This window comes from Camelus bactrianus, chromosome 16, assembly GCF_048773025.1.
Source record: "Camelus bactrianus isolate YW-2024 breed Bactrian camel chromosome 16, ASM4877302v1, whole genome shotgun sequence".
Lineage (NCBI taxonomy): Eukaryota > Metazoa > Chordata > Mammalia > Artiodactyla > Camelidae > Camelus > Camelus bactrianus.
Genome location: NC_133554.1, coordinates 15,454,764 through 15,478,969, shown reverse-complemented (window position 1 = coordinate 15,478,969; position 24,206 = coordinate 15,454,764). Strand labels below are relative to the sequence as shown.

The window sequence follows — 24,206 nt, the reverse complement described above, 5'->3', positions numbered from 1 at the left end:
CAGAGCTGACACACCATATGATCTCAACTATGCTAAAAATACATACATATTTTTGTATATTTCTAAAAATATAAAAAAAGATATGCACCAAAATTGTACAAGAGGTTAAAAAAATGGTGGTAGAATGGTGGTTTTTAAGCTCTCCTTTATTCTCTAGGTTTTCTATAATAAGTATGTTTTACTTTTATAATCGGGGAAAACAGCATTTTTGTTTGAATCCACTATAGCGTCAAAGATGAGATGAAGGCGTCCTTAAATTATGATCTTGTGCTTTAATATTAAACACAGGGTACCTTTCGGCAGGCTCCTTTTCTGAGTAGCAGGGGATGATATGTCAGGCGCCTTAGCGATGCTAGAGGAACCAGCCCCAGGGAATGCAGGCAATCTTCTCTACAAGATATAAACATGGTAACTGACACATGTATTGAGCTAAAAAAGACCCACGAAGCGCAATCATTTGTGTATCACTGAAGGAAGAAGTCACTTGTTTTGTTGATCAAATCATACTCATTCAAATGTTACCTCCTTCTTGGAAGCCTTCCCACCCCTCCCTCCCCAGCACTCAGTGCTAACCTCTGTGTAACATCACGCCAGTCTTTCTCACTAGCTGGTGAACTCCTATGGGGCGGGGACTTTCTTATTCACATTTGGATGCCTAGAAGAGGGCTGGCAAAGTGCCTGGCACTTGGAACCTGCCCCATTAACAGTTTGTTGAAGGAGAGCATAAAATTCTTTCCTTCCCTACTTCAGAGTGAGACCTTTTGTAAGTCAAGTGCCCAAAGAAGATGACAGTCGATTTTTCCCTGAAGGCCAAAGCAAGTAATCAATCTGCCTACAGAATGGTCAGTCAACAGGCTTTTAATGAGCAGTACCAAGTAAGGATCTGGTAGTTTTCTTGTAGAGATTACATATATGAAATATGAGGGAGAGAGAAGGGAAAAAAAAAAAAACAAATAAACAGCAGGGGGAGGGGGAGGAGGCAAGGAGAAGGTAGGATCCTATTAAGTGTTTCTACTGCAGACTATTGGTTCAGAAGTTCAGAGAAGATAGAGATCAATGAAAACCCTCAGAGAACTAACCAGAGGATGCTTCAAGGGGGACAGAGAACTCAAGCCTCCTCTTAACAGGTAAGATATGGTTAGGTAGAAAGAATAATGCAAGGGGGCGGGGGCTAGGGTAGGGTATAGCTCAAATGGTAGACATATGCTTAGCATATGCGCACGAGGTCCTGGGTTCAATCCCCAGTACCTCCATTGAAAAAGTAAATAAAAAATAAACCTAATTACCTACCCCCTGCCAAAAAAAAATAATAATGCAGATGGAAGTACCATCATAAGCAATGGCAGAGGCTGGCTCTTTACAGGACTCACCAAACATCTCTGGGGGTTAATCAAAAGGGTGAGGGGCATAGAAACTGAGGATTCAGGATCCATTCTACGATACAAACTCAGAGAGGAGGCCCAGGGAAGCCTGGCGAGGATTCAGCTTACTTCTTCCTTTCTTTGTAAAATGTATCTGGAGAAACCTTGGCCTTTTGGATCACTGAGGCCTCTGGACTCATACTCATTCCGTGAGTGTGCAACAGAGTTGGTATACTTACGAGATTAGTGAGTCTTGAAGGGGGAGTTGCAGAGGAAGTAAGAAGGGAATCTAGGCGCTTTGCTCTCTCTCGGACAGTTACAAATTTATCAGACAAAGTTTGAATAAATTCTTGACGGTTCCAGCATGAGGTAGACCCTGTTTTAACCTGAAATGTGATACTTTCCAGGCAGTCTTTATATTGACTAACAGCTGAAGAAACTGACCCTGCTGTAGAAACAAGGACAGTTAGTGTTTGAATCCTTTACATTATTTAAAAACAACAACAAGAAAAAAAACCCCATAAAACTCTGTACCTGTAACAGGATGTTCCAAATTGCTAATAACTGAAATAATCATTGATCTGAGACACAGCTCCTCAAGGCATAAACTTGGCCATCAGAATAAAGGGAGAGTATTTGAACCACAAATGCTCCAGAAATAAGGATACTGGAGAGCAGGTATTTGATGCTGGCCACATGCACTTGCAGGACTCAGAACTTTGTATGTTTAAGTACAAGGTATTGTCTTAAGTTACAAACTCTAGATAATCCCATTTAAGCACTAATTCAACAGTGCTTAGAGGACAAAGTAGGCTCTTTATTTGCATGTCTCCACTGCTAGGGTAAAAAAAAAATCTCCTTATAGCTGCATATAAACCACCACCACCACCACTACCTGGTCTCACATGGGATTATCCCCTTCAGCTCCGGCCCTAAAGAAACCTCTCTGCACTGTGAGAAAACACATTAGGAGGTCTGTTCCCACAGTCTGGCTTCCCACAGCCAATGAAGCAGGGGCTGTCAGTTCCTCTCCCAGAACATCTCTCCTCCCTGCGGGTGATTACCTGGGCTGAGCGGCGTGCTGACGCTAGTAGGCGCATGGTTTATTTTGGGTGTTTTGCATGAGACTTCCTTAAAAGAACCGTCTTGTTCATAGGAGATACTAGACAGGTCCTGAATATCTGTCAATGATCTAAAGAATCAAGAGCACACAGTAGTTGAGGGATGTTTAAAAAAATTAAACACTATATTCCTAAGAGGTACTTTTTAAGGATGCTCTTGACAAAAATCTTTATTTGGCAAGAGGCCAAAATTAGAGACTATCTTAGAATATCCATAAGGTATCTATAAGATATTTAAGATATCTTAAAGAGAATACTGCAGAGTATCTTAAAAAGAGATACTAACTTTATTCCTATCTCAGCAGCTAAAAATAAATTCCATAGGTGACAGTGCATTTATGTGGAAAACAGATTTAATCTACCTCAAGTATAAACTTATTATTATCACTGTATTCCCTTGACTGTAAAATGCTATTAGTTTAGATCACATCATCAAAACAGCTTTTTGGTGAAAGAAGTAACAGGCTCACATTAAATGCACACATAAAAATGGGAAGAATGCAAATTCGTACAAACAAGGAAATACTATTTTCCTAAACCCAAGGCTTTGCACAGAATTTGCAGGCAACCCTCTGGTGGCCATACATGTCTTTCTCTTTCATTTCCTTTGGTGACTCCTTTAGTGTCTCCTCTTGTTTGCCTTCAGTGCTGTAAGAGAGAAAACGAGAAAATGCTATGAATCCCCTGTCAGCAGAGTGCACCAACATGGTACAAGGGACAATTTGATTGGCCCAGTGGGAGAAGCAGTGGGAAAGGCATGGAGCTGAGAAGTAGGAAGTGAGGGCTCTGGTCCTGCAGCTGCCACTGACTAGTCACATGTTCTCAGGCGTGTCTGGGCCTCAATTTCCTCTCCAGAGACTGAGTAAATACTCTCCAAGGGTCAGTCTGTCTGAAATCAGACAGTCTAATATCTGATGTCTAATGATGCTACTGGCTAAGCAAGCTTCTGAGGAAATCAATGAAACTCAGGAACTTTGCTGGGGATAGAGACTGGAGCAAAGGGCACAGCCCTGGGGCTTTACCAACTGTGAGACTGCTTCCTGGAGGCCAAGAGAGGCTTGTGCCCAAAAAATGGCCAGAAAAGTATACTGAAGACAAACCTGACCTGTTTCTACTTTAACCAATATTTAAGATTCAATTTCAATATTCAAACACAAACTATAAGACTGATTCCACCCTAAATCCTTCCAAATGTTTTTACATTCTTAATTTTTGCAGCAATCCTGTAGACCAATGGTGCAAAGGAAAGAGCAAAGATTTTGGATTAAGTTGTGATTATTAATTCTGTTCACAAAACATTTGTTTTTCTTTTGAGCACAAAGTAGGACAGTACTTTTTGGCCCTCCTGATTTATACAAATGGCCATGTGACTTGTTTTAACCAGTGAAATGTAAGTGAAAGCGACGTGATTCACTTTGGGGCAGAAACTTTAAAAGCCCAGTGCACAATTCACCAAGCTCCCTTCTTCCTGCTTCAGCAAGAAAGGAAGCACAAAGACGTAGTCTCTCTCAGCCTAGACTTCTGATAGAAGGTAATATAGCACAGAACACTCCTGGACAACCCATTATGGACATGAAGCATAAGCACAAAATAATTTTTTGTTGTTTTAAGCCACTAATATCTGGGGGTTGTTTGTTACATAGCATAATCTAGCCTATCCTGACTGATATAACTACTTACTAACTGTGCAAACTTAGAAAAAATACTTTAAACTCTCTGAACATTGCTTTCTTTATTGGCAGAATCAGAGGGTTGTTATTTCAATTAAGTTTGACAAAACAGAGAATCTGGCATAGGGTAGCTACTGAAGAAATTCTAGTTATAATTATTATAGGTAAGGAAACTGAGGTCCAGAAAGGAGGAAAGTAATCTGAATGTTACTATACCAGGCACTCAGCATCTATTATTAGTTTTTTAGTTAAACTTTTTATTTTGAGATAATTCCATGTATACTCACATGTAGTTTTAAGAAATACTCTTTACCCAGTTTTCCCCAATTTCCTAACATCTTGCAAATCTATAAACAACACCAGAACCAAGATATCGACATTAACACGGTCAAGATACAGACCATTTCCACCACAAGGACCCATCATGTTGCCCTTTCATAGCTATGTTTATTTCTCTCCCACTCACACCTCTTCCTTAACCCCAAGAAACCACTCATTTGTTCTTTATTTCTATAATTTTATCACTTCAAGAAAGTTTCATATAAGCAGAATCATATAGTAAATAACTTTTGGGGGTTGATTTTCCCACTCAGCATAATTCTCTCGAGATTTAACCCGGTTGTTGCACGTATCAATAGTTCATTCTTTTTTTTTGCTGAGGAGTATTCCGTGGTATGGACATACCACAGTCTGTTAAATCCTTCACTTGTTAGATAACATCTGGGTTTCCAGATTTTGGGTATTATGAATCAAGCTGCTATAAACATTCATATATGTGCTTTTGTGTAAATGTAATTCTTCATTTCTCTCGGATAAATGCCCAGGAATCATATTATTACTTTTAACCTCTATGTCAACATTCCCAGAGAGGATTCTTATCACTATTTTACAAATGGAGAGCTAGAAGAGAGGGGTTGAGAAATCTGACTAAGGCCACACAGTTAGAAAGGCAGAGTCAGGATCTAAATACAGATAATGGCTCCTTTTCATAACCCCTCACGATTCTGCTGAACAAGTCCTAATGCAACTAAGCTGCCCAAAGTTTATCATTATAACATGATGGCTATTACATTCAAAGACAAGCAATATATAAATACGGGGCATTACCATCATTTAACAATACTTCCATGAATCTGAAATTGTGAATAAAATAATAGCATATACCTTCGTATAGGTTGGAATTGATACTTGGTCAAAATTTCAGCATTCTTTCCAAATCTTTTTCTCATTTGAAATTTTTCTTCATCTGGAAGAATTAAATAAATGCATTTTTAGTGAATTTTTACCAACCCAGAATATTATTGTCATTCCTTAAAATTTTTTCTTTTTCTGGTCCAGAATGAGAAATAATCTGGATAATCAAAGTGCTTCCTAATTGGGTTTGGACTGAGTATTGTGGAAGAGGTTTTTGCTCTGAAAGTTTATTTTTCTTTCTCGGAGGAGAGAAGTGTATTCTGACACTCAGAATACAATCAAGCCATTTACTGGCCTTTCAGTTATAACTGCACAGTTATTTCTGGAGACAAATGTTGTTTTTGTCTTTTCAGGAAGGCAAACTGACCTGGTTCCTGTCAACAGACACCAGGGGGCGTTGAAACCAAGAACTGTTTGTTCACTAAAGATTTCAAAGAGAAAAGACTATTAGCTGGGCATTCCCAGAATGCTAACTGTGTCTCTTGGCCACCAAACACTACTTAACAGTGGGGGTGGGGTCTTGAGTACTAAGGAGCTAATTCAACTGTCTTCTGTTCTCATGGGCATCAAGCGTCTGAAGTTACTTCTTCCCAGTTCTCAGTAGGATATTTTGCAGGCCTCTGGGGTGCACAGGGCCAGTGTCCATTTTCCTTCCCGCCTTTACACTGCTCTGGTTTATAAAGAAGGAGACAGACAGACCAGCCTGCCCTGTTGACAAATGCTCATGATCCCCCTGCCATTCTTCAGGCCCGGAGGTAGTCTGGTGGGCAATGGGAGGCCCACCATAATAGTGCCACCTTCAGCAGAAGCCAAGATGCTTTGAAACCCCACCAGCGGAGAAGCACTGGGGTTCTTCTTGCAACCCTCTTTCAAATGCCTAGAGAGCATAAACACCTAGAAAGCATAAATGAATCCCTAATAAGCACAATTTGGAGCTGGAGGGGAACTTAGAGATTTTAAAGTCTGACTCTCTCCTTTACTTTATACGAGGGGAAAGTATGGCCCTGGAGTGAAGTGACCTGCCCAAGGTCATGCAGAAAAAAAAAAAATCAGTGGCAGAACTGGGCTTGGAATCTAGCATGTATCTAACTGTTACCTCTTAGTACCTCCTGGGATGGAGAGGATATATGTCAGAGCACTAGAAGAGGGGAAGAGAAGGGCTGAAAGGTGGGAACAGTAGAAATCAGAGGCTTCTACATGTACTTCAGATGTCTGTACCAAACTAGTTCTGGTTTTCTGACCTACCTGCCCTATAACTTCTCTATTCTCCTCAACCCTCTTCCAGATACAAGTGGAGTGGCCACGCACAGGCCAGGCTCACACAGAAGGTGATCCTGGGCAGAGACTCCACAGAAAGAACTGGGTGGCCAGAGACCCAGGTCTGGAAATTTTAACTGTTCATCCAAAAGCTTACCTATTATCCTGAGAATTTAACTGTTCATGTAAAAGCTTACAGCCACTTAAAAAGCTTGAGGCCTGAATCAGGTTAGAGATGGACGCTGGAGTATGCAGCAGAAGGAAGGGAGCAGGTTTAGAACCCATGCCCGCCCTGCCTAGGCTGTTGAGACATGACCGTGAACCAAGCTTCAGTAGGCTAGTAGGTGGGTAAAACAGATGGCTGCATACCTTAAGAGCAAAAGTGCACAATTTAAAGTGTCTATATGAACACAGAAAACAAACTTACGGTTACCAGAGGGGAAAGGGGTGGGAAGGGATAACTGGGAGCTCAAGATTTGCAGATACTGATTGGTACATATAAAATAGATAAACAAGTTTATACTGTATAGCACAGGGAACTATATTCAATATCTTGCAGTAGCTCACAGTGAAAAAGAATATGAAAACGAATATATGCATGTTCATGTATGACTGAAGCATTGTGCTGTACACCAGAAACTGATACAACATTGTAAACTGACTGTACTTCAATAAAAAAAAAGTAAAATAAATAAAGTGTCTATATCAGAACCTGTGGTTCACTTGTATCTTGTCTTGTACCACACCCGGGCTGCTGATCCAAGGTTAACTTCCCAGGTAACAGAAAGCAGTTGCTAAGTTTACAGAACCTAAGGTCCTCCGGTGGAAGGGTGTTATATTGACTGTACTACTGACTATTATTAACTCTTTGCTAAGATGCCAAGCAAGCAGAAGAGACGGTGAAACTCTGCCTTTTGAGGGTAGAGAAGAACATGGAAACCTATTTCTTGTTGTTGTTGGGTCAATGACTAGCTGTGTGGCCTGGGCAAATCGCTCAGACAGATCAGCAAAGATAACTGAAGACCTGCTATGTTCCACAAAAGAGCCTGAAATCTAGGGAAAGACCAGAGAAGCAACTGCTCCAGCGTGTGCTGTAAGAATGCAAGGGGTGTAAGTAAGGTGACGTGTGGGTGTCAGGAGGCTAGTGAGGGAGGGGCAGGGGATTCATCCCAACGGGGAAAGCACTGAGCCTAGGTTTTCTCATCTATAAAATGAGGGGACTGGAAGGTTATCTCTAAGGACCTTTCCAGCTCTATGTGTGATCTGATACAAAGTGAAGACACGATTCTCAAAGGAATCTGCCCTGAGGACTTATTACCAGAAGCTTGAGGTTGGGCACAAGTATCCGGTGTTCCTTCAGAGTCTTCTTCAATGGGACTTGAGGTCTACAAAAGAATGAGAGAGCAAAGAAAGGAGGTTCACTGGACGCAGACAGATCATCAAAAGGTCGAGAGAGAATTTCCTGATGTTCTCAAATCTTGAAAATCTTTCTAAGATCCCGGCACCTTTCATAGAAAAAGAACAAACCTTCTTCACAGACATTAAGAACTCATTTGTACTGTAAGTTTCTCCTCAACAATAAGCCCTCCCACCTCCTATGGTGAGGGGGAGCTGGGTGACTTCTCTTCTTTATGGCATTATCTTCTCCTCCCCACAACCTTCCAACTAAGATGTTTTGACTCCTGGGAGCTTTATCAGGAAAGCCAAAGAAGGCTGGAAAAATGGCCTAGACTGCAAAGCTACCCTATGGGGTGAGAGCTCGGAACACTGGTTCCCTTGAGGGGAGGCAGTGACTGAGAGGAGGAACAAGGAGGTCTTTGGGGGGACCAGGAACGTTCTAGTTCTTGACTTGGGTGCAGGCCACATGAGTGTGTTCAGTGAGTACTACACTAAAGATGTGTGTACTTGTGTCTGTTACACTTTTTATATACATGTACATGTTACATGAATGTACATATGTAAATATATATACTTTACATCTTTTGATTAAAGATTTTCTTAATGTCCCAGTACACAGTAAAATCAAGAATGTTTAAAGGATTACTCTGTGTTTTCATTTTTGTTTTTTGGGGGGGGGTAATTAGGTTTATTTATTTATTTTTTAATGGAGGTACTGGGAATTGAACCCAGGACCCTCATGCGTACTAAACACGGACTCTCCCATTGAGTTATACCCACCACCCATCACCGAGTTTTCAGAAGTGCAGATGAGGGAAAATTATGCTTTTTTATGCATCATTGAATTCTTCTTGTTAGTCAAATGTGACTGACACATACAGTCCTCTCTTTCCTCTACCCAACCTTCCATATTGGTAAAAAAAAAAGCCTCAAAAGGTGGCGGGTTAAAGGGAGGTGAGGTACAAAATTATATGAGTAAATAAGAGGATCTAATGAGTTTCATTTTATAAACGAAAATACTCTGTACAAATAGGTTCTTGCAAAAGCTAGGCGGAGCCCAGAGAAAGCCGTGGGTACTAGACAGCCTCACATCCACTGCCAAACCCGAGCCTCTGTTCCCGGCTCTCCCACCACTAAAGTTTGGCAGGCCAGGGCTAACTGCCTCTGCTGGTGACAGCCAGCTCTTCTTCACGCAGGCTGCCTTCTCTACCCTCCGGGGAAGGATGTGTGAATTAGATAACAAGAAGACAAGTGTTTTGAAAAAAAAAGTACAAAATGCTGTACAAATGCAGAAACCACAGTTTTGGAAGAAAAAAATTTACAATCTTCATTACCCGAAAAATGTGACAATGGATATATGTATGTTCATGTATAAGTGAAAAATTGTGCTCTACACTGGAATTTGACACATTGTAAAATGACTATAACTCAACAAAAAAAATGTAAAAAAAAAATTTTTTAAATAAAAAGATAATTTAAAAAAAAATCATTACCCGAAATCTTATTTTTCAGATTGTTTTTTTTCAAACACATGAAAACACTGATAAGCTGACATTATATACTTTAATGTGTGACCTGTTTTTCTTAATAAAAATAATTTTAAAGGAATAAGGCAACAGAGAAAGCTGAAAATATACTTCATCCTGAACTGTAATTTTTTACCTCTAGAGTCAAGTTTTCTTGAGCAGTTGAAAAGTAAAAATATTCATAGTCTGGAGTCAAAAATTCATCTGTTACATCTTCAGAAGACTCTGGTGAACAAGTTGATTGCCTGAACTGATCCTATGAATAACGCAGGAAATCACTTTTAAGTTGATGTTCAGTGTAAATGAATCCCTGTATAGCTAGATGCAGCGTTAATGACGGGGTATCAGGGTGACACTGAGCTCTTCCCGCCTACTAGCACCTCTGCCTCTGTCCTCCTTCCCCACAGTGAGCTGTGAGCCCGCCCTGAGCAAGTGTGACGAAGGACAGTCCTCAATCTCAACATTCTAATCTGCACAATGCAAGTGTAGGGAGACTGGGCGACCTTTTTGCTCTAAAATTCTCAGGAAGAAGAAAGGCCCCAGACAACTCAAGCTAGGGACTGAGTTTAAGCACCCTGACCCTCAGGGCACAGACACAGGCTGTGTGTGGGAGCCGTCCTCCAGGCTGAGGCTGCTCGGGCCTGGGGACCCCCTCGGGTGTTCTACATTAAAGGCAAGTGAAGGAGCATGATTTTTTTAAGTATCAGTGCAATCTCAATAATAAAAATAAAGTAAAATAATTTAAAGTAAGTTATTCCTTCAGTACCTCTGCTCTCTACACCTTATTTTTCTGCTGTTTCTCTACATTCAGGCCCTGATGACCACGTGGCCAGATATTGGCTTCTTTCCTCACCTTCAGTCATCCCTTTGCAGAGGTTTTGTGGTTCGTTTCTTTGGACATTGTTTTTGCCACAATCCCTCTTCTGTGCACTTAGCAGCTGCTTTCCTTTACCTCTCACATCAAATTGAAATTTCTCAGACAAGCCTGGCCCCCTCGCACCGTCCCCACTTCCCTGACAGAACTGCTTCCCTAGCCAAGCCAGTATGCCTCTTGTGGCACATCCTTCCAGCCCTAACGTGAGAGGAAGAATGAATTGTCCTGTGAGTGGTTTGTGTGCTGTGACTAAATACAACACTATGTTCTTCAAAAGACCTCAAATGTTATCACAATTGTATTTGTACACTGTTTCATTCTCAATTGCTATTTATATTCCTTAAATGATTGTGGCCCCACATCAATGACGGTTAAAGAATTTTTGGTTCCTTACTCTGGCTGGACTATGGCCCAACTGCATGCTTGAAAAATGCAAGGCTGCAACCCCAATGCAAATGCTAAGAAATGACTGAGTCCCAGAGATCTTGCTGAAGCACGGTTTTCGGGCATGAACACATTGCCTCCACTGAGCTGAGAGCCAGATTTGGGTCTCAGATGACATTCCAGGCGAAGGTACTCTCATCACAACCCTGGCCTTGCTTTCCCTACTTCAACCTAACTTTAGTCACAAGCTTTGGGAGCTGACCTCACACTGTGCTTTAAGAGTGGGTCTTGGAAGGGAGGGTAGAGCTCAGTGGTAGAATGCGTGCTTAGCACGCACAAGGTCCTGCGTTCAATCCCCAGTACCTCCACTTAAATAGATACATACATACATACATACATACATACATACATACATACATAAACAAACCTAATTACCTCCCCCTAAAACAAAACAAAAAAGCAAAATAATAAAAACAGGAATTGGTCTTGTCTACCCCGCTAGACAGAAAGCTCAAGAACCAGAGCTGAATCTAACACTTGTCTGTGTTTTCTTCAAGCTCCAAGGTACACAATGCTTTGAGCTGAACTAATGCAAAAAGTATTAGGCACGGAGGAAAGACTTCTTCATTCATGTCAGAGACATGAGGGCACATCCTCCAAAACAAACAAAAAAAAGCTCCTGTAGATATTATTTCAATGTCATATTACAGAACAACCCAGTTCTACTTTATTAGGTCCTCGGGCTCAAGCTGGCTCTCCAGGCTGTATTACTTACACTGTAAGGTTTCTCAGTGACCACAGATGCATCAGAATTTGCTGGAAAGACTTTACTGTGCTCTGGCTGCTCATTTTTTCTGAGGGGCAGGTTGCTGATACCTAATGATTATAACAAAATCACTGTCAGTGATATTCAAATGGCACAGAAGGGGCAAAGGACAGTGTGGGAGAAGAGATGCATGCATATTCTGCCAAGGGTGACCATGTTTCATATGTCAGCTTCAGTCCAGAAAGTGGAGACTGTTAGTTTAGCCTGGCCCCAGCACACAGCCTGGATCGTCCACCCTTTTGTCCACCCACTCAAGAGTGATCCTTGACAAGGAAGAGAATTTAAGCACAAAAAAACCCCCCAAGCTAATAGATTTTCTACCTAAGATAAATGATCTTTTAAATGTGCCTTTCTTTGACTTGCAAGCACCTGTGAAATGATATCCCAGGCCCTGACTGGAAGCAAATTACCAGGTGGAAATACACAGCCTTCAGTTTTAACCTGCAAATCTCTAAGTGATGACAGTAAATGGCATTTGCCTCTGGGTTCCTCTGCCACAGACTCTCTGAGAGCCGGTGGAATTTTTCTGGCTTAAAATGCAATGCAAAGAAATGGACAGTAGAGAATGGCCTTCCATCAATGCCCTCAGGTAAAAGGTGCAATTCCTTGCCAGGTTAGACCAAACACCAGGCTCAGAGCATGGGGGTTATTTCACTTCCTTCGGACAAAGGAGTCTGCTCCAGTAATAGAAAAACTCATGAATCTCTGGATTTCTTTACCTGTGGGAAGGACAGTGGGATCAGAAGGGCATGCTGCTTTCCTCTGGAAGTGAGGATTCCCAGATAGGAAAGGAGAGAAGACCAACCAAAACAAAGGAAACATTCTTGGAAGTTCACTTGTTTTTGAGAGCTGGCAACTCGATCAAGCTCACCTACCCCCTCACCTACCCCAATTCCTCCAACTGATCTTACTAGTGAAACTTGGAGGCCCTGGCTGTCTGCCACGCTGGTCCCTGTTACGGTCACTGTCGTCTGTTATGTCACACTTCTCATTTCCTCCCGGCGCATCACTTTTCTTGGGATACTGTATAGCTCGCTGCCAATCCACGTGCTCAGAGACCCGACTGGGGGGCTGCAGCAGGGGAGCAGGCTCATTTTCAGCCTCATTCTCTAAAGTCAAACTGTTCTGAGGACGCCAAGGAAGTACCGCCAGCTGCCCCGAAGCTGCTTTCTCTGCCATTTCTTTCACCTCCCCTGGATACAAGAGAAAGTGGCATTTAAAACAGCACAACCAACACTGGAAGCAAAAGCTTTCGATTCTTCAAGAGTCATGTAATACTTTTACAGCTCATATTGTCACAATGGTTGCCTTTTTAGAACCAGCATCTTATCATCCTGAGCTTGCCCCATTTGGCTTGAAGCGGAGGAGAGGAGAGAATTAATGACACAGCGAGGAAAGGGCAGAATTTCAGTTAGTTACAGCCCTTTTTGCTGAATTTCAGAATAGAAGGCAGCAGAAAACTTCTAGATGGACTTTCTTGCTGTGAAGATTTTATAAGAAAATGACAACCGAAGCCCCTAGGCTGCAGAGGCTAATGGAATGAATTCTATTCGAGTGTGTCTAGCCTTTCTAGACCACACTCAGCTCATAATTTGGGAGTATATATATGAATGTACGTGTGTGTTTTCATTTAAATTTTCAATACTTTCGCAATACCACTTAGCATTAGTATTAAAAAACTCAGACACTGTATCCTTTTAAGATTACAAGACAAAACTGATACAAAAGGATACTGCCCACAGGATGTGTGAAAGTGACAGGGCAAGCCCTCTACTTTCATAGTTATATGTTAAATATGTATATTGTGAGATTATCTATTTTTACTACATTTGTCACGTAACATTCATCTATATAGAGAGGAAGCAGGAACATTTCCTATATAGTCTAGAAATGGAAAAAGCACTTCTGCAGTTTGTAATCCGAAAGGTCGTGCTTTGAAAACGGAATGATCTAGCAGAAGAAGAGAATGTAAGATGACGCTGCAGTACAGGCTGTGTACTGAGAGATAACAACCAGGTGAGAAAAATACTTTAAATTTCATTTTGTCCAATAGAACCCATGACTTTATACTCACTTTTCCATTTTAAGTGTGTCTCTCCATCATCTTCACTATTTCTTGACTTTGCGTTAAAGATTTCAGAAGACACTGATTCCATACTGATCCTGAATTGCATAGATTTTGTGGGGGAGCGAGTGGACACAAACACATCAGTTTGCTCAAGTTCTTGACAAAACCCCAAGCCCATCAATCCCCCTAGAGGACTGTCCCCTATTCTCAGAGCTGTTCCTGGGGTTGCACTGACTCCTACCCACCACCAGAGGGCAGCAGGCTCCCCAGTGTTCAGCCTGCAAGGCTCTACTGGGTAGAGCCCCAGCCAGGGCTGGATGATGAGGGTGGTCCTTGTGGGTGGCTTGGCATGGTGAGGAGTGCACTACTGAGCTGTGTCATTTTGGTTCGGGCACTGGACTCTCTAACCCTTCCTTGGCTAAGAAACGAAAGGACTGGGTTAAAAGGTCTCGAGGTAGAAGACCCACAATTGAAACATAGTTTCACCAGACAGACTCCTGGTCCTTGGGCTGTAGCAGGACCCTCCCACAATGACACAGAACATAGGTGATGGTTCAGTAACTATTCCTGCCCTTTGATCAGAATTCTCTGGTGACAGAGCCACCTGCATATCAGCGATAGCATAATTGCTAACATTTGTAAAGATGGTCTTAAGGCACAAGGGATTCTGAAGACTATTCAGAGATCTACAGCCTAGTTTCACTGAGTTCTAGATCATGATTAGCCACTAGCTAGCTCTCTGACTTTGGCAAACTGCAATCTCTCTGAGCCAAGGTTTCCTCATGTGCAAAACAAGGGAGTCTCTTTTTCCTCTAAATATCCCATTATATATATATATTTTTATTTTTATTTATATATATATATAAATTTATATATATATAAACATTTATATATATATATATAAAATCATCTATTAAACCAACTCTTTGAAAATGTGTGACCTGTGGCATATATATGAATTTCCTTTTATTCAGAATATCCTACTCTCCTGCTGGACCAGAGTGCAGAGAGAGATGGTTGAATCAGAAAGTCACAAAGGATCAGCTTCTTTAAAGAGCAATTTGGCAACAGCTCTCAAGAATCTTTAAAAATATTCAAACCCTCTGACCGACTAACCCTGCTTCTGGGAATCTATCAAGGACTTAACCCAAAATGCAGGAAAAAATTTACTGACAAATCACTGTAGACCTATTCATTAAAAAAAAAAAAAAAAAGAAGAAAACCACTTAAAATTCAACAATGGGGGAAATCCAACAATTTCAAAGTAAGTTTACAAGATGTTTTTAATAACAAGGGATAATGCTCATGTTTTAATGTAAAGTGAAAATTCAGGATATAAAATTTCCTACACATATATAATTACAATTTTTTGAAGCATACAAAAAGACTAGGTGGATTGGTAGAAAAGTCTTAAATTTTTCTTTGGTCTGTTTTTTGTTCTCTTGGGGGAAGAGGGTGGAGCTGGACAGGGGAGGCCACAACCATACTTTTGCTTTGTCATCCAGTGGCTACACTAGCACCCCATCTGCTTTTATCAATCATGTGAGGGCTAAACTCTCTGATGCCAGTTAGGTGATTCTTCAATAATTTCCCTCGTAAAGGTAAAACACACTAACCTAGAATGTCTGGACATTTTCCTTGATTCTCCATTAATGCACATATTTGACCAAACTGAAAGGAACAGCAAACTCTTGTCATTAGACTCAATCACTGCTGGGGACAGGAACAAAATTTTTTTTCTAGGAGAACTGACTTCAAAGCTATGTATTAATGCTGTCATTTAACCACAGAAAAGGAAAACTAAAACTGATATACTACTCTGTCTTGAAAACAAACATTTATTGCTCCTTTAATAACTCCTCCAATGCAAAATAAAATGCTTTACCTAAGTTTTTAAAAGCCCAGTTTTGGGGGGTGCTGTAGAGCGTGTACTTAGCATGCACAAGGTCCTAGGTTCAATCCCCAGTGCCTCCATAAAAAACAAACAAACAAACAAAAAAAAAAAACCAGCGTACACATGTGCTTTCCTTCCAGTGATCTGCACTGAAACCACAGCAGATCCCCCCAGAGTCAGCCATGCTTATTTTGAACAACCCAGGTTTTCACACAGCTGATTTCTGGAGCACTGGCAAGTGGAAGCTGGTGCTTCTTTTTATAAGAAAAACAATCTGGGCAGTTAAAGGTAGGATGCTTTGCCTTTGACAACTAATGAGTTCTGTCTGGTTAACCTGCCAAACACTTCACCTTTGATGTCTCCTGCGATTTTATACTCCTCTTCCCGCTCACTTAATGGAGAGAACCTGCCAAGATCTGCTTCTGTGTTACTATTCCCTCACCTCTCACAATCTCTTTGTCAATAGACACATGAAGATCAGTAAGTGGCCTCAGGGTGACACGGGAATCTGAAGACATGGTGACACAAAGAACAATAAAAATGTTAACCCACCTGCTGGTATGTTGGTTCCTCTTTCTTTCCGAACTGTCCTTGGCTCCGTGAGTGGGCTGAAACTGTTCGCCTGTGCTCTGTTTTCCAGGGTCACAAAGAGCTGGCAGCTTAAAAAGCAGCAGACATGTTTCAGTGCTTTGATGAAGGAATTCCGCTCCTTTTCTCTTCACTCTCACATTCTATTTTTAAAGCAATCTTGTAAATATGTAGAACTAACCAGACCTCCCAAGACAATTTCCTTTTGCATGTTTCATTATCTAGTAACTCATCTCTTAGCTGGAGGCCCTTACGTAGAAATGTTGGCCCCCAGGACCCCAGTCCAGATGGGGTGCAAGACAGAATAAGCAGACAAAACAGACATCAAAAATCTGGGGTGGGAAGGAGGGTAACAGCTCAGTGGTAGAGTGCGTGCTTAACATGCACAAGGTCCTGGGTTCTATCTCCAGTACCTCCATTAAAAAAAAAAAAAATCCAAAATCTTTCCCCTATAGTAAGGCAGCAGGCTTTGTGGCAGGAGCCCCAGGCCCTGGGTTCTAGTCTAATCCTTATTGTGTTTCAGTTTCTTCATCCACAAAACAGGGACAATATCTGCCTAAATCTACCAGTGGGGGTGCAATCAAACAAAGCCTACAATATTTGTAAATAGTAGAAGTAAAATAAATTAAAGCCTTTGCCTTTCTCCAAAGAGAAAAACTTTGGAGTCCTACTCCACCCTGGTCTCGGTCACACCAACGGGTCTCGGGAAGTTCAAGTCTCTGAGCTCGAGCTTCACACTCTGTCAAAGGATGGGCTCAATCCACCTCTAAAATCCTGACTCAAGAGGCAGGAAGCTCTCTATGTGTGAACTTGTTCAGATTCATTCATTTATTCACTCCCTCAATGACCATTTATTGAGTACCTTCTATGTGCTAGGCACCTTGCTAAGTGTGGGGACACAGAATGAGTGAGATCTGTCCTTAAGAAGTTCACGGACAAACCACTCTTCAACCCATGGTTTCTCACATCCTCTGAGGCATCTTCTTTGAATACCAAGTTCTTCTCTGTGTTTGAGCTACTCAGAGAAGAGCTTGTGGTTCATCCATCATAATATCCCATAGTCTAATAAATAGCTGCTGTCTCTATAAATGTTTGCTAAATGAGTGAATGAGTTAATTAAGCAATTTAGAATGGGGATTAATACCTGCCCAAGATATCACACTTGGTGAGCTGAACTATGTAAAATTGTCAATACTTGATTACTTTGACCTATAAAACAGACATTTTGCATGGGTCAGCTTGATGCATACAATTTGCAGAGGACATGGGCCGTGTGCTGGGTCTGGAATGGGAGGTGAAGAGTATCTCCGTTGGAATTCCAACCTAGAGGCCTTATTTCCCAAAGCCCAGAGGGCTCCACCCCGGGGCGGCTGTGTTTATGGCAGTCCTTGCACGCAGGTCGGGGGCAATGCTGAGGCCAGCTCCCGATCCTGCACCGGCTGCCCTGCCCCCACTTCTCAGCCTTACCTGATGGTCCTGCTCTGACTGATCCCTAGTGCTTTCTTCTGCGAATTCGGTGAAAGATGTCCAGCCACAGCCGCTTCTTTTCTTGGACCTTCTGCCAAAATGTCCTCCTTGAAAGTCTCTCACTGTTCTTGGAGACCGTGCTGGGGCTGGGCAGCCGCCACCAGTGTCCGGCTGCCTGCCCCCTGGCAGCTGCATGGCAGGAGGAACACAGTTTAAAGATGGGGGGCTCACGGCTGCCGGGAAGTTGCGGGCACGTGGAACTTCTCTGGATGAAGCCCACAAAGACCAGCGCTCCTCCAGCTCCTTCTGCGTCGTTTCAACCTCATCTAGTTTCTGCTGGATACTCCGCAGCAAATCGTCATTCTGGTGCATGATGGTCTGTGAAATCTTCAGGTTCAGCACACACTTACTGATGTACTCCTCGGTCGTGGCCCTGCGGCTCACAGTGCCGCGGGCTCCTGGGGCAGGCTCGGGCAGGCCGAGTAAACTAAGTGAACTGTTCTGCCAGTCCCAGTCCTCAAAGGAGAGCTCTGTGCCGGCTTCTGAAGAGCTCTCATCCTCGTCGCGGAAACAGCACGCCTCTCTCTCCATCTTTTCCAACTCTTCTTCCATGGACTTCAGCTCATCTACCTGGTTGGACGACAAGCCAGCGCCCAGGTCCAGGCAGCCTGAGTAGATTTCGTTGATTTCAAAGCTGCAGAGGCTCGCCAGACCCGGGCTGGAGCTCCTGGCCTCTTCAGCCACAGAGCAAGCAGGAGAAGCAGCATCTTGGTTCTGAGGCTCCTGGGCCTCTGGGCTCGGGTCTGGGACCGGAGGCTCTAGTGTTGCTTTCTCAGTGGGAGAAGAGGGGCCCCTTGGTGAAGGAGGCTGACTACCTGTCGGAAGAGCAGTAACATGCTGTTGACCACAGTGACTGCACACGCGGCTCAGCACGAGGGGCAGGACAATGTGGGAGAAGCTCTGTAGTCCCCCCGCCCCTTCCCAGGAAAGGAGACGGCCAGATGCACCCACAGGGGTGAGAGGCTGTTCCCAACTATTCTGATGTGGGTCGAGGTAGAAAATTTGGGAGTGTTCAAACCCAAGAGGAAATGTTCTAAGCTTAAGTAATAGTATGTTCCAAACATGTACAACTGTCAGGACATGCAAACTACAGGCCCTTGAATCTTAAAGACTACATTCATACCTTTTTTACACACAGAAATGTTAGACTATTCATGCTAGTTAAAGTTATGCTCTTTGTAAGCATTTGATAAAAGGAGCTGAGACACTGCCCAAGAAGCCACTGCACTATGAGAGAGAATACTTCAAAAAATAAGGCCAGGACTGACCACCCACCACCCTTGGGTGATGGTGTACAGCTTGCAGAGGATGGGACAGAGGAGCCAAAGTAACGAGAGCTTGGAGGGCCACTCTGGAGGCCTCCATCCCTGTCCAAAGAGTCAGAGAATAGTCACTGAGCTGGAGTTGGAAGGCCTGGGTTCCAGCTGTGTAACAAGCCTGGAATCCAGAGCAAGCCACAATCTCTCTGAACCTTAGTTTTCTCATCTGGAATGTGAGGGCATTAAGCCAGACAACTGCAAGGTCCTTTCCAGCTCTGAGTTCTAAGGTTTCCAAGTATACTCAAAAGTAGTGATGCTGTAGGAAAAAAGTTTGGAAGGAAACACCAAATATTAACAAATTATTTCTGAGTAAGTTTCTTCTTTGTATTATTTAAAATTTTCTATAATGAGTAGATAATTTTTAAAATCACCGTTTTTATTTGTGAAGCAATTAGATAAATTCCTAAATCATACTAGAAATAAACTGGTTGTTACTGCATAGTTCTGGATCCAACCAAGGGGTAGATAGAGCCCAAAGAGCTTAATTTAATAATTCTAAGGCTCTTGATTTTTCCCCAAGACATCCACCTTTCCCAGTATGAATTGTGGGTTTAATTTGGAGGAGGTGATTAGTTGCAGCTCATGACTCTCAGAACACACTCATATCAAAACCTGAGGGTTAAGGCCATACCCGTTTCCTTCAGCTCTTTTACTTGCAAGTCAAGGGTCTCTTTTGGATGTTCTGAAGTCAGTCCTAGATAGACATTGACATCAGGATGGAGCTCATATCTCTGCACCCTGGGACTTTCGGCTGGCTGAGTCCTCTGGGCTCCAATAAAATCCTGTAACAAGGGAAATACTGTCAAAGACGTATTTGCAATCATCTGAATGTCACTGGTGTTTCAGAAACAGATCTGAAATATACTCCCTGTTACTCCAGTTAGGTAGACTGAGTATAGTCCTAATTAACTAGCTCATTATAATTACCAGTATTTAAAAAGCAAGAACAATAGCTGGCATTCACTGAACCGCACTGTGTGCCCCCAGGGTGCCCCTCCTATGTACTGACCCTCCCCAGCCTCCCTCCACAATTCCCTGCTGCCCTCACCAAGCTAAGCAGTTAGGCTTTTCTTGGGAACACAGAAAGGGTGTAATAAAATGAGGATTTCTAAAACTTCTTACAACTTGGTCTCTAGCTTCTTCTTGGCCTCTAAGTCTACACTCCCCTGAGACAGGTAAGCTGAAATAAACTCCTAACAGCTTCAGATCTTACCTTTAAGTCATTCTTCAGAATATACTGGATATCTTGAAGGTTCATAGTTCGGTCTTTCTGCTTGACCCGGATGCCTGACTTAACAATATCATAGTATGGTTTTGGAAGCCTGACATCCGCTTCTAAATAATTTCCCAAGACTATGGTTTCTTTAACAACTGAGCCATCTAAGCCATCCCAGGGTATGCTGTCTGTTGAGGAAAAAGTCATAGGAAGGAGAGACATTAAGAAATCAGATGGTGGGGAGAGTATAGTCCAAGTAGTAAAGCACATGCTCAGCACGCATGAGGTCCTGGGTTCAATCCCCAGTACCTCCACTGAAAAACCAAATAAATAAATAAACCTACTCACCTCCCCCCTCAAAAAAATTTTTTTAAATGAAAAAAAAGAAAGAAATCAGATGAGGGGGAGGGAATAGCTCAAGTGGTAGAGTGCATGCTTAGCATACACAAGGTCCTGGGTTCCATCCCCAGTACTCCCTCTGAAAATAAATAAAATAAGTAAACCTAACTACCTCCCCCATAAAAACTTAAAAAAAGAAATCAGATGAAATTGGCTAACCTTTGTTAAGTCACTCAACCTCTCTAAACATTCATTTCTCTGTAGAAAAACTAGCTGAATCCCAATAACACAAGACAGGCCACTTGACCCACTTAACAGGGAAATCCCTGCCACAGGGACAGACTCATGGAGGTACAGATTCCCTGCAGGCAGACCTGGGGACCACGAAGGACTGTTCCCTGGTATCAGGCTGACTTGCCCAACGCATTCATGTCATGGAAGGTGTGGTTTTGCTTCTGAGACTGTAAATACTGCTAAGTGGGGCTTGATTCTCACCCCCTCAGTGAATGTGTGTATGTACATTTGTGTCCCTCTCCTGAAGGATTCCTTTTGTCTTCACATGTGTGACCATTTCCTTTACATTACAGTCCCGTATGTTTGGAAGGGCTTCTAATTCTTTCAAATGACACTGCTTATACATACCCTGGACCCTGGGTGTGTTTGATTTTAGTTTACTTCTCAAAGGCCATTCTTTCCCCCTCATTTACAAGTTCTTAAGGGGTACCTCACAGAGACCCCTACGCACTGACAGCAATCTTCAGTTTAAAAACTTTGCCTGAATTAAATGCACTACCACTGACAAGCTGAGTCTTAAAAAGCAGGTTAAAAGAGAAGGATTTCTAGGAGATCATCTTATATCTTCCATAAGCACAAAGATGTTTCCTTAAAGAAGTCTCTTTTTCCTATGTCCTACATTTTCAAAAAACTAAGCAACTCTTGGGGGGAAAAAACTCAACCTAAGAATAGGGTCTTTGGTCACCATCAAAGTACTCTTCGATCTACCTGTTAAAATCTCCTGTATGATCATAGAAAAGCTGTAGATGTCTGACTTCACCGTCGCTGCCTTCTGTAAGATCACCTCTGGGGCAGCCCAGTTGTACAGCTGGGTGGGAAGGGGTACTTGAGTCAGGTCCCTGTGTACACCTCCGTCCTGGCTACAGGAAGAAACACAAAGTAGGGTTCATGTCTTAAAGGACCACTGTGATCTCCACGCAATACCTGTACGAAGCATTTACCTCTGAAGACTGACAACCTCCTTGAGCTTCTGGAAACCCAGCTAGACCCCGAGCTAATCCACACTGCCTGCTGTTCCAAGGCCTGCAACTTTTCACTGTTCTTACCCAAGCAGGCCCTGCCCATCCTTCCACCTCATCTGACCGCTCTCTCCTGCTCGCTCACTCACTCCTCTCAAAGCATAGGGACCCCCTTTCAGTTTCTCCAACATGCCAAGCACGCTGCACTGGTGGCTGCTTCTGCATGGCATGCTCTGCCCACAGATCATAGCATGCCTGGCTGCTTCTTGTAACTAAAGCATTAGCTTAGAAATCACCTCCTCAGAGAGGCCTCTCCCAACCACCTAATCCAAAGTAGTCCCATTTTATTGGCTTCAGAGCACTTGTTATCTGAATTTCTTATTTATTGATTTATTGTTTATTACCTGTCTCCCCTCCACCAGGGTAGGCACCTTACATGTCTCCTATATCACTGTATTTCTAAACTTACACCAGGGTCTCAATGCTTACTTCTGAATAAATGAACCTAAGACTCTTTGAAGAACCCCCTCAAGCTCCACCTGCCTTATCAAAGCCTTCTGGGACTCATCCAACCACTTGTGATCGCTTCTTTCCTGAGCTCTGCACTCTTGGGAATGAGCCCTCGCAGTTTAGCAGTCAAAGGTTCACTGATTTGCTTGAATAACTCAACTTCCCAACCAGGCTCCTTGAGAACCAAGTTAGAGTGTCCTAAATGTCTTCCGGGCCAACAAGAGTCCTTAGGATGAAATCAGCACTGACTTCCGCCCACAGCTATCATGAGCATCAAATGAGATCATGCGTGTGGAAAGACTCCATGAGCCACAAAGCACTCAGCAAGTAAGGAATATGAACATTATGGCAGCCATTTGCTAAAGACTTGACGACTGCTGGTTGATAATTAAGAATTAAGTTTTTGGTGGGGGAGGGTATAACTCAAGTGGTAGAGTACATGCCTAGCATGTGCAAGGTGCTGGGTTCAATTCCCAGTGCCGCCTCTAAAAACTAAATAAATAAGTAAACCTAATCCCCCCCAAAAGATAACAAACAAACAAACAAACAAAAAAGAATTAAGTTTTAAAAAATCAAGTAACCAGAAGTTCTTTTGAAGGCAAAGGAAAACTTTTAGAGGATGGGATGGGCTTCTCAGGTTTTGAGCAAACTTCCCTAAATAACAGTTCTTCCAGCAGAACTTTTGATAGACGGCAGCAAGTTCAGGAAGCCTTAAAGTTATAAAAGCTGGTATTTTTACTCTTTATAGTTTCACTGCTGAATAGGCAGGTGTGGCCCAGTGTCATGTGAACAGCATGGATACACAATAAAATATTGTATTAGTATCACAGGAAAAGCAATGGAGTGTTTTATTGTCAGAGGTATATTCTGAGGACCTAGCATACTTGGCTCTTCACATCCCAGGGCGATTGTCCAAGGGGGACACTCACTGATCTTCTCAGGCCTCTCAGGCTGCCTAAGGCAAGGGACAAGTCACTTCAACCAAGATTTATATCCTTTCTCTTACTTCCACTCATCTCCCTCTCTTACCATCCCTCTTCCTTCTCTGTTAAAGCTGGTAGGGTGTGGGAAGGGGCCTTCTTTTCTGGCTGTCATTCCAGGGCAGTTATTTTTCTGGGCTTCAGCTCTGACATCATTAAAATTACATTTAGCTACAGTCGTGTGATACCACTTGCAAGATCAATTCCAGCTCTAAAGATTCCACTAAGAAGGAGCTGAATAGGACAAACTATTGTATCATTTTTACACCAAGAGATGGGGTGCTACCCTTGACAATGACATTCAACAGCCAGACCTGTCCAAATAGAGTGTTACCAAAAATAAATTTGGAATTGAAAGCTATTTTGGACTCTTGGATAATCGGCTCACGTTATTAGCTGTCAAATGTTGCTGATGGACATTTCTGCCCGAAGTTCCATTCTAAGGTCAACAAGCCCAAGAGAACTCAACAACTTCCTACCCAGTTACCCCACAGCCCCTCACCTGGCCAGTCTGTGGACTCCGGCTCCTCAGTGAATCCCACATCTTTCCCTTCTATTTTGGTTCCTTGGTCACCACCAGGCCCTGCCCTGTGGCCTCCTAGCTGGTCTTTCTACTCTCAATCTCCAATTCATCCTGCCCCTACAGCCAGGAACATGCTCTACCCCCTGATCCTAGCCACAGCTGGGTAACTTCAGCAGACCATCTCTTCGCCTCTCTGGGCCTCAGTTTCCCCATCTATAACAGGACAGGGGTGGTTGGGCCTGGCCATCTCCGAAGCTCCATTTCACTCCTGGATTCACATTTCTATTGGAACGCTCAGGTCAAAGGAACTGTTATACCTCCATGTCAACAACAGATGGCGCTGCATCACTGCCAAACAGCTTGGGCTCAGCCTTCCTG

General features: G+C 42.8%; 1 protein-coding gene across 7 annotated transcripts in view; it reads right to left on the bottom strand.

Annotated features, from left to right (window-relative positions):
• Window positions 1-24,206, bottom strand: part of TEX14 (testis expressed 14, intercellular bridge forming factor) — a 126,153-nt gene that overhangs the window by 10,939 nt on the left and 91,008 nt on the right. For 3 of the 7 annotated variants that reach the window (XM_045513762.2, XM_045513761.2, XM_045513763.2), the window contains 15 exons: window positions 21,565-21,716; window positions 20,221-20,411; window positions 19,639-19,789; window positions 17,629-18,503; window positions 16,126-16,232; window positions 13,686-13,774; window positions 12,523-12,804; window positions 11,561-11,661; window positions 9,664-9,783; window positions 7,922-7,988; window positions 5,317-5,398; window positions 3,068-3,130; window positions 2,426-2,553; window positions 1,601-1,809; window positions 294-390 (listed from right to left, as the gene is read on the bottom strand). In XM_045513762.2, coding sequence (XP_045369718.2) covers window positions 294-390; window positions 1,601-1,809; window positions 2,426-2,553; window positions 3,068-3,130; window positions 5,317-5,398; window positions 7,922-7,988; window positions 9,664-9,783; window positions 11,561-11,661; window positions 12,523-12,804; window positions 13,686-13,774; window positions 16,126-16,232; window positions 17,629-18,503; window positions 19,639-19,789; window positions 20,221-20,411; window positions 21,565-21,716 — 2,714 coding nt within the window. Of the gene's footprint in view, window positions 1-293; window positions 391-1,600; window positions 1,810-2,425; window positions 2,554-3,067; window positions 3,131-5,316; window positions 5,399-7,921; window positions 7,989-9,663; window positions 9,784-11,560; window positions 11,662-12,522; window positions 12,805-13,685; window positions 13,775-13,971; window positions 14,098-16,125; window positions 16,233-17,628; window positions 18,504-19,638; window positions 19,790-20,220; window positions 20,412-21,564; window positions 21,717-24,206 lie in introns of all 7 variants that reach the window. The other 4 variants (XM_074342715.1, XM_074342713.1, XM_045513764.2 and 1 more) reach the window with 4 other exon arrangements.